Source organism: Aulostomus chinensis, chromosome 5 (assembly GCF_037954235.1).
Source record: "Aulostomus chinensis isolate RoL2024-O1b breed Wild chromosome 5, RoL_Achi_v1.0, whole genome shotgun sequence".
Taxonomy (NCBI): Eukaryota; Metazoa; Chordata; class Actinopteri; order Syngnathiformes; family Aulostomidae; genus Aulostomus; species Aulostomus chinensis.
Window position 1 is genome coordinate 9392736 of NC_141324.1, and position 10259 is coordinate 9402994.

At 50.3% G+C, this 10259-nt stretch overlaps 1 protein-coding gene across 1 annotated transcript; it reads right to left on the bottom strand.

Annotated features, from left to right (window-relative positions):
* Window positions 1-863: 863 nt before the first annotated feature.
* On the bottom strand, window positions 864-8276 carry LOC147261116 (uncharacterized). Its single transcript, XM_086203002.1, has 6 exons — window positions 7307-8276; window positions 7015-7220; window positions 6704-6874; window positions 5632-5784; window positions 5381-5447; window positions 864-4290 (listed from the first exon to the last, which is right to left on the bottom strand). The coding sequence occupies exons 1-6, from the start codon at window positions 7959-7961 to the stop codon at window positions 2717-2719; spliced, it is 2826 nt and encodes a 941-aa protein (XP_086059128.1). The 5' UTR covers window positions 7962-8276; the 3' UTR covers window positions 864-2716.
* Between the last annotated feature and the right edge of the window lie 1983 nt (window positions 8277-10259).

A 10259-nucleotide genomic window follows, 5' to 3' on the forward strand; every position in this document is an offset into this window, starting at 1 on the left:
ATTTCTAAATAAAAGCCAATAGGTGGTTCTATGTCACAGCAATAAGAAGTTTACTATTCTTTAGTTTTTAGTGTCATTCATTTACATGAAATTCAACTTTAACCAAAATCAAATTGCTGTCTGCACAAAGACATGAAAGCTCCCTCACACCCTTGACAGATTCGCACCTGCTGGACTCTATTACCCAGCATGCTACTGGTCTAGCCAGCTAAGAGTCCAGCTGCTCTCTACTGGGGGTTCTGACTTCTTTCCTTCAGTTTGCTCACCTGCAGTCTACCAGAAGTCACCTGGTCAGCCATCATGAGCTCAGGAGTGGTTTCTGTTTCTCTTCCGTTCCTCGACTCGCGCCTGGCTGCTGTCAGAGGTCGCGGTGCTATAAATGATTTATTCATGGGAAGAGTGCGGTTAAAAAACATGAACTACGGGAAGTTCAACTGTTGAAGAGGGGAAATATCATCCTCAAGGCAGAGCGCACAAACCTGTTAATCAATGGCACTCATGTCTTTTAACTCATAAATTATGGCAGCCAAACACTAATCTGAGGGGTCATAACTGGAAAGATTCCAATAATCACATCAACTGGTGAACTGGTTTTCAAAGAAATACAAGCGTGATCTTTTGATCTCGTGCCAACGCAGGTTAGCACACTGGAAATGAGAAGGTTGTGGCAGAGGTGCAGGGGGAGGCCACTAGCGGGTTAACGATTCTGCTAATATAATTTCAACGGTTTGAAATTCATGAAAAAGACCCCTGTTCTTTCATGGTTAGGTAATAGGAGACACCTGGCAGCTTCTGCCAAGAGCAAACAGTCCCTGCCTCTCTGACTCGCTACCAAAAAGCTCATGAAGAGATGAGTACACTGGCAACACAAAGGGCTTTTATTTGATTTACATCAATATCAAATATACACTTATTACGGTTTAGTTTGCGTTAACAACAACTGTATCTTAAGGGTGTAATATTTAGAATGTCTCTCCAGGACAGTTGGATGTTATTGAGGCCTTCGTGAAACACATGAGTCTCTTTAAGATGCAGAACGTGGTCATTAAACAAGGCATGCAGTAGATATTCACATTAGAAAATGGTGGCTAACATGAAACACATGCTCTTAAAGAAAAACACACTCCTGAACAAAACCAGCACCAGCTATCCACTTTTTGTGACAGCAGAAATGTTGCAGGAATGATACAAAAGTCCTTTGGCGTCAACAGAGTAACTACATTACTTTAAATAAATGACAGACACAAGAACACAGAAAACTAGCTAAACAAGCTCAACTCATGCCTGCAAGAAGCCATCTTTCCCTTTGCAGTAATCAATTAACATCTGATTTAATGCCACTTTTTAAATAAAGGTCAATGTTTCAGTTTTTATACACAAAATAGCATTTTTAAAAAGTCAAATTACGAACACAATAAACAGAACGGATCATATCTCTCTTTTTGGTGTGGCTTAGCTGGGTTGGGTACCATTAGCAGCTGAACAGATGAGAGCTCGGATGGGAGGGTTGGTTTTTTTAGTACTTTACTTTCTCCTTATGAACAAAATGTAATTTCAGTCCTAAAAAACAGTGCAAACATCCCAATATCCAGATGAGACGATTAACACTTCAGTTTTAAGGTGTTCCAGGGGGACCAGGTGTTTCCGCATTTTCAACATGTTCCACATGACAAAGAGACAAATGTGTCTGATTTGCAGACACAGACATCCACTGTGGCTGGAATGGTAATTCCTGGATATACTTCTTCATTTTCGTGATTCTTTTTACCGCCCTACTAGCTGTAGATTTAGAACACAAACACCTAAAAGGACAAGGATAAAGAACACGGCACAGTTCAACGTCTTACATAAAGGGAGATGAGGTTAGAGCGATGACTCCTAACATTCATTCTCTATAGACTTCAGATGTTTTACCTTCTCCAATCAACCGAAGAAAGGAGACGATGTCTTTTATAAGCAGTATTTAGCTTCTGCTTTCATTGTGCGTGCTCCTGGGAGGTGCCGCTGTTCTCCGAACCTTGGCCGGCAGGCAAAGCTTGGTGCGACAGCAGAAGGTACGGACACAAACGACCGCTCAAATCTGGCTTCGCAATCGGTTTCACCCTGTGCTGCTGCCTGGACCTGCGATTCATCCCCAGGTGGGAGGAGACCTCTGCTACACTGCTGTGCAGGTCCCATCACTTTGTCTCAGTTCATGTTGAAAGGGAGGCAGATGGCTGGAAACATCATGTGGTAGTTCACCGTCCTACCAGATGTGCTGTCACACACCGAAATGTGGCAGTGATTGATTTGATGTGAAACAGAAATCTGCAGCAATGTTTGGTACCCAACCCTACACTAGCATAGCAATGAGACTGGCAGGAGGGGCAAAACGAGCTCTCTTGCCAGTGCTGTTAAATCTCACAAGTGACCACCTTCATTTGCTTACTATGTGAGGAAGTGTAAAATGATGGCTGTGTTTTCATACCAGGTTAAATGTTCCCTGCTGCTCTCAGTCTTAATGCTAAGCTAAATGTCAGAGGCTCTAGCTCAATGTAGAACACGTACGAGATGATATGCCATGCTATATGTCTTCCCCTCTACTATTGGCAGGAAAGCAAAGAAGTGTAGTTCACCAAAAAAAAAAGAATCAAACCAATGAAATTAGTCTGGTCTGTGAAAGGCTTAACATCTGGTCTTGAGCTGGAATGAAGAATAAACAGTTTTATTTTTCCTTTTATGCCGCCACCCAAAGGATTGACACGCCGCTTCCTGTGTGGTGGCTGATCTGGTTGACCCGGCCACGTACGCAGTCCAGTGTGAAGAACACTGTCGTGCCGTTATGTACCTGGAAGGACACTCGCAGGCTCACGCTGGCCCACTGGCTACCCTCAGGTATCTGGCCACCCACCTGCTGGGCCAGGGGGACCGACTGCGCTCTCTCAGCCTCTCTGCCTGCTTTCAGCCTCCCTGGATCACTTCGCCTGAGCAGAGTCACCTTGACTAGGTTGCAGGAGTGAATGAGCTTGAGGTCCAGAGCTACACTGGCTGTCCCGCTCTCCCTGAAGACAAACTCTCGGCTCGGTTCTGTAGACGCCCTCCCTGGCAGCCCCATCTGGGGTACCTGAGGACTGGTCTGGTGGAAGAACAGTGGCTTGTTTCTAATGGCTCCTGAGGGAAGCCCAGTTTGAGCCAAGGCGGCAGAGAGAGAGGAGGAGATACCGGCAGGGACCCACACCAAGCTGAGGATGCTGATGCCTGTCTCATCACCAAAGAAGCGTACGTTGCACTGGGCAGGAGAGAGGATCTCAAAGCCCAGTGTGTCTCCAGAGCCGACCCTGGCCGCTCCAGAGACAGAGATGGATGTGTCTCGGTAGTGGACACCAGGTTTGAAGGACCGGCAGAGCTCCATGCTGGTTCCATTACGGTTGAGGTACGCCAACATTTGGAAGCCCTCACTCACACATGCCTGACCCATGGAGTACAACGCCTGCTGAAATACGAAGCGCACAGTGCCACTTTCTGCAAATCGTACCCCACGGCCATCGTGAGTCATCCCCACGACGTAGGGGTCAGAGGTGGAGGTGGTGCGAAAGACCGGACGATAGTTGGTATGGTACTGTGCAGACACTGTCGCCTGTGCTGTCATGGCAACAGCCCCAGTGTCATGGGAGAGCCAGAGGAGACTAAGTGGGGCTGCCGAAGGGTCATAGAGTTGGAGACCTTCGTTGCTTTGGTTGCAGTGGAGGCTGGCACTGCGAAGGTACAGGGAGATCATGTGACCTGGGGAGACCTCTGCTACTCCACTGATGCTGATGCTCTGAAGTGACCTCATCTCCCGTTGCTCGATCCTGACACCGCTGAGGTCCCGACCATCAGAGCCACTGGTGTCATTCATACGCAAACCCACCTGGATGAAGCTGCGGCATCCGTGGTTCACCGAGAGATTCTCATCCAGCCAGACCAGGCCGTGCTGCCTCAGCAGCAAGTGTCCATCCTCAGCCGACACCAGGCTAGCGTCGCCCCTTCCCTGAATGTGGAGCAGCACATTGGAAAAGGTGTGAGTCTCAAAGTGGCCCTTAGCACCAGGTAGACTCACACGCCCAGCCCAGGACTGAGAGAGAGCACCACCGCTGGCTGCAGTCCCAGAGCAGAGGGTGTCTGTTGTATATGTACATGGCGAGGTGACAGGTTCTCCATCGCACTCAGTACAGGCCTGACATTCATCCATGTCCACGTTGTAGAAGTAGCCATGGCCACACATTCCTGACCTGGCGTCTTGCTCTGTCATGTCCTGACACCTGAATCCACCTGGTGACACCACAGTGGAGGAAGCACAACAAGACCCAAATCTTATGTCAGTTCGTAGATGTGCACGTCCTGCCTGAATAGAATCTACATCAGTCGGGCGCGTACGTCCACCAAGGCCAAGCACACCTCACGGATATACTTGTAATGATCAAGTCAGGAACCGTGACCAGCGCACTGTTTTATGTGGTGGTGACACAATAAAACCAAAGCAACAATGCCAGTGAAATTCAAATGGGATCATTTCATAGTGGGCATGCGAAGTCTCTGCAATAAGAGGTGGTTGATGGTCTTTTGTTGGTAGGAAACATTCTATTTAATTAGGTTACATTTAGGAAGAAAAAAACTGGTGGCTTAAGGTTTGGGGAACGTTGGTTGTGGTGCGTATAGCTGTAAACAAGACATGAACATCCGTCTGCAAAGTCCCATGTTTGACGGTACCAACCTCCAGGCCCCTGATCTGGACTTCCGTGACCTTTAATAACAGTCACCACATGAGATGTTGTTGAACCACAGACAATGTTACTGTACGGGCCACCAGCACACGAGCAGTATCACCAGGTCATTGCTGACCACGTACTGTCTAAGAGACTGAAGCCAATGTAAAGGTGAAAAGCTGATTTCACTGTGTGAAAAGGATCTGCCCAAAACCTGAAGAGGTTCGTCTTGGGCCCAAACTGCTATGGTGACGAGACATAGGGCTCTTTGATGGCAGATGGATGTTAGGGAGAAGTTCAAGACACTTTTTTTTATCTGAATTTGGGTTCATTTGCATTTTTTGGCACAATTATCCTGAGTGATGAGCCTCCAGAACATAGCGGGCACCCGACCACGGAGGTGCCCTCCAGATCCTCATGGCTCTCTGGGACCTTGCACTCAGCGCTCACTTGCTACTCCCGATGTGTCTGCAGGTTTGCATAGATTTTGAGGCCCTGGTGAAATGCAGATCAGCCGTTCAAAAGAATCTCGTGGTTCAAAAACATTTATCACCACGACGGTGCTCAGTAGTTTAGTCTAACATTCAGTCAGCTGGCGCCAGCAGCTACAATTTATCATTTGCAAAACATTTTGACAACGGTTCTCGTCATGTTACCTGGTGTGTTGAGACATCTTTGCTGATCTCCACAGAGGTCAGGTATTTCCAGGCATTCATCTCTGTCCTGGAATAGCAAACAGGAACTAAGGTTACCTAAAGGGGTTCAAACTTAAACCAGATTGCATTTCTCCTCTCTTCATCTCCATGGTTAAAGATCATTTGTTTCTGTATGCTCTTCCTGTTTCTGGTTACAAACCCCTAGAGACCACCCCCCACCCCACCCCACCCCACCACCTCTAAATGCTTACCTGGCAGATTCTGTCAGCGTGGACAGAACACTGGGCCACCAGGAAGAAGCCGGGGGGGCAGATGGTGCACCTCTCGCAGCGAGGGTGACCACTGCTGAAGCCACAGTACTCCTCGGGACCGCAGCTCCCACAGGCCAGCAGGGACCTGCCCAACTGGGGGCATCAAACACATCGCAGTGATATTGTTACTCGTAACCCGGCCAGTGGCCACAGGAGGACTCCTCAAACTGCCCATGTGGTTCTCAATAAAGTGACTTCTTCTGTTTGTGAAGCGCTTTTAGAAGACTGTGTTAATACGTTTCACATCAGCAGGAACTGGGATGTTTCCATCCATCCATTTTCTACTTCTTATCCTGTTAAGGGGGTGGGGGGTGGAGCCTATCCCAACAGCTACGGGTGAGAGGCGGGGTTCACCCTGGATGGGTCACCAGTCCATGGCAGGGCCAACATACAGAGACAGACAACCATTGGCTCTCCCAGCCACACCTACGGTCAATTTAGAGTCTGGATTAACCTGGTCCCCTCTTGATGTCTTTGGACTGTGGAGGAAGCTGGAGTACCAGAGAGAACCCAGCAGGAACAGGGAGAACATGGAGACTTACCCAGAAAGACCCCGTGCTCCAGCTGGGGCTCCACCCACAACCTTCTTGCTGGGAGGCCACAGTGGTCAGCACTGTGGCCTCCCAGCACCGTGCCCCCCGAAATTGGATGTTTCTCACCGTGAATGTGTGTGCAGCATAAATGTATACGTCTCTCAGGCCACTCCAGGGCTCCAGAGGAGGAGTTGGGCTGTCATGAATCCTGCTGGTGATGTGTGCGATCTTGATACAGTGAAGCGCAGCAGCTTGCGTCCAGCAGTTAAAACTTCAGTAATGAATAACATTCACAGCTTCTCCTCATGAAAACCTGACACATCTGCATTCAAACCAAGTGTTTTTGTATGCCTTAGAACATCTGAGGTCGAATTTTATAATTAAAAACTAGCAAAAATGTGGCAGAGATAGTCAAACTAGCTGAGAGGACACATTGACGTGGGACAGACGGTGTGGATGTTCATGCAGGATGGTTTCACCTCCATGACGCTGGCCTCCATGTCCACCTTGTGCAGAGAGAGGGCCTGCTGAGCTTGGTGGGCTCGAACCTGCTCACTCAAGGACTCCATGTGACTGTCCGGCCCCCGCTGAAAGTTCTGGGGGGACGTTTGCTTGACGGTGTCCATCAGTATGTTGTACTGAGCCTTCACCTGGAACACAGAATAACAGTGTTTGTCCTTCCTCGTGATGACGTCATATAGTAGCTGAATGAACGTGTGACGGCTCTAGGAGGTCAGATGGAGGTGAGACGTGCACTCATCCATCCTCACCATCCTCCCAGCAGTCTTACTTGCTCCATGTGCTCGTACATCCTCCTCTGTTGCTCCAGGATTTCTCTCTGCTGGCTCACCAGCGTCCCCTGCTGCTCACTCAGGAGCCTCTGCAGCTCTCGGACCTCGTCCTGCTGGCCCCTGAGGGCCTCAACAAGCTTCTCCTGGTTCCTGGACAGCTGCAGCTGCAGTACGACAGCATCCTCCGAGGGCACCTCATTCGTTCCTGCAGCAAATTCAAAAAATCCATCAAACAGTGCCGATCACGTGCCACCGAGCGGGTTTCAGTCGGACTAGAACGTCGCTACTGACCTGGTTTCATGTCGCACGTCAACTGAATCCACGCGCCTCGCTCGGGACCGAAGTCCTGACGCTCATCTAGGAACTGCGCCGCTCTGTCGGTGACGTGCACCGGCGAGGAGCTGCTTTTCCCGTCGTCTCCTCCGTGCGTCCCACAAGCGTCTCCAACACACGGCTTCGACCTCTGGCGCGTCCGCGGCAGTTTGCATCCGATTCCTTTGCACTCCCGCGCCGAGCTGTCGTCGTTCGTCGGGTGATGAGAGACGGTGGTCGGGCAGGTCCCGCCGGCGCAGCCGGGGTGGAACACCTCGGCCGTGATGGTCCTCGGGTTCGTCCGTCTGGTGCCTTCAGCACCCGCGTGTTGGGCAAAGCCTCCGTGCTGAGGCTGGACGAAGGCGTAGGGGGGCAGCGGTGCGCTCTGGGCCAGGCTGTGGCCGGAATGAGCGTCCTGCTGGAAGCTCTGCTGGACTTGCCCTTGTCTGGGTTGCGCTGCGCGGTGAAGCTGCCGCCGGGGCGCAGCGGCTGCTGCGGGCTGACAGTGCGCTCCGACGCACGGTGGGCTCCAGTCCCGCTCAGGGAAGCACCGCGTCCCCCGGCACGTCTCGGATGCGCTCCCTAGTCCGCTGAGAATACATGTGAGGCTGAATATCACGGAGACTCGAGCCATGGTGCGACGCCGGAGGCTGCAACTGGAGTGAAAGTATCCGCGTTAATCCTGCACCAGGCTGAGCATGACTTCCAGAGAGAATCCGTCTGCTGAGCTCTCAGCATGCGTGCAGCTACTCCCGACTGATGAGCGAGCAACGGCGCAGGCCCTCAGCTGTCTCCATAGCGCTCGCTGCGGTTTCTGCCCCCTCTGCCCCTCCGCGGATGCTACGTGTAGCCCACATGTGGCGCTCACGGCTCCTAATTGGCAACAGGTTTCGCTGCTGGTCTTAAATTAACCCGTAGCTTTCCCGGACATACCACTCGGCCGAGTCACACCATTTCTGCTCGATCTATGCATTTACTTCTCATATCTCTGTTCGCTCAGGCAGGATTTATGCTTTGAGAGGAGACGCGTCCCCATCACGACAAGTCCCGAACGCTCCAGAGGAATTTCAGAGATTTTCTTTAAGACGTTTCAGATGTGAAGCGTCTCTACTCAAAGAGCTCCCGCTCGCTCTTTTTCTTTTGGCCCACATTTTGATGACAGGATCAGACTTCTTAACAAGCCCCGACAGAATTAGAATCTCTCCAAGTGTCGGACTGAGGTGCCACCAGCACTTTGATGTGGCCCGGAGCAGCCGAGCAGCAGCAGGACTGGACCCTGATCCCGAGGAGAAGCCAGAACCGCCGCGCCTGGAAAAGCTAAACTTTATTACTGCTTATTGCCACTCTGGCTTCCTCCGCCTGACCCCACATGGCTCTGATTAAAGCTTTACTGGAGGGTTTCTCCTGCTTTGCTTTTTCATGGCAAGTCTATGAACGGACACACACACACACACACACGCACGCACCCAGGCAGGCAGGCAGGCAGGCAGAGAAAGGAAAGAGGGAAAACAGTTCCACTCAGCCCTGTCACTGTCATCCCTAGATCCTGACCCTGAACCATCACAGAACCAGGCCTAATCCTGACCCTGAACCGAACCAGAACCCAACTCTAACACAAAAACCAAATCCCTAAAAAAAAACATCTTTAAACTTGTGAGGCCCAGAATTGTAGCCCCACAAAGCATGTCAGACCACACAAGTATCAGTTTAAGTAAGGGCACACACACACACACACACACACACACACACACACACACACACACACACACACACACACACACACACACATAACACTAACAATAACCACTGCTCGCCTGACCTTACTTTAAACCTAAACCAGGTCTTCACCCTCAGGTGGAGTGATTTACTGTCCTGTACTGCCAGGACTTCCTTCTCACCCCCCCCCCCCCCCCCCCGCTCTCAGTCAGTAAATCCTCCCCCAGCAGTAATTTATTATAAATCACTCCGAAATTATTACTGCCATGGCAGAAATATCCAGCGGGTAGATTTGTTTTTGAGGACAGTTGGGGGCCTCAGTGTGCAGCATGTGGCAGCCGGCTGGACTCAGGTCCTAATTTTCACAGTCAGACCAGAGTGAGACCAGACCACACGAGTCCAGAACTGAACCACCTCTGTGCTGCTTAAGAAGTCCGACTGGGCATCAGCAGATGGCGGAGGGAGAGGACGGCTGAACCAGCGGCCGTCGGCTCACAGCTCGTTCTCAAGTTGTCGTAAACACCCGGACAGTAACGCGCACGTTTGATTGATGACAGGCGAGGCGAGTGGTTTCCTGCAGGGAAGTCTTCACTGCTTTGCTCAACTTTATCTGTGTTGAATTTAGAGTGGATGAAGCCATTTAGCAGCATAGACAGGAGCGTTTTATGAAATATGTGCAACACACGATTAGTTTTCTCTCTCTTTTGCCGCTGTGATGGTTTGATGTTGGCACACATCTGCGTCTTTTTTGAAGGAACCAGTGGAGATTTTTTGCTTTTCGATGTATCCTGAGTCATGAATATATTTAGTAGTATAGGGGAGCTTGAAGTACTGCACCTCGACTGTATGCCTCTGCCAGATCACACTGACCTTTGACCCACCAGAGAGGTTTAAGTTCTTCTTCAAAGACATTCTCTCGAGGTTTTCCTGAGACATCGCGTGAAGTAAAAGATGTTTTGATAACTGTCAAATTCAAAATAGAGAGTTAAGATTTACTGTTGTGTCGCGTTTTTGATTAAAAGCCCGATGAGCGCCAGCACCTGCATTCACTGCTGCTCGTGTCATAATGGGCTTCACTTCCCGGTGTGCTCTCGTGCAGCCGCACCAGAGCTCAGAAGAATAAATCGACAACACAGATCTGACACATCAACCTGCTGCTCCAGAAGAACCACGATCTACTTCCTGATTTCACAGGAAGCTCAGAACACAGTACACG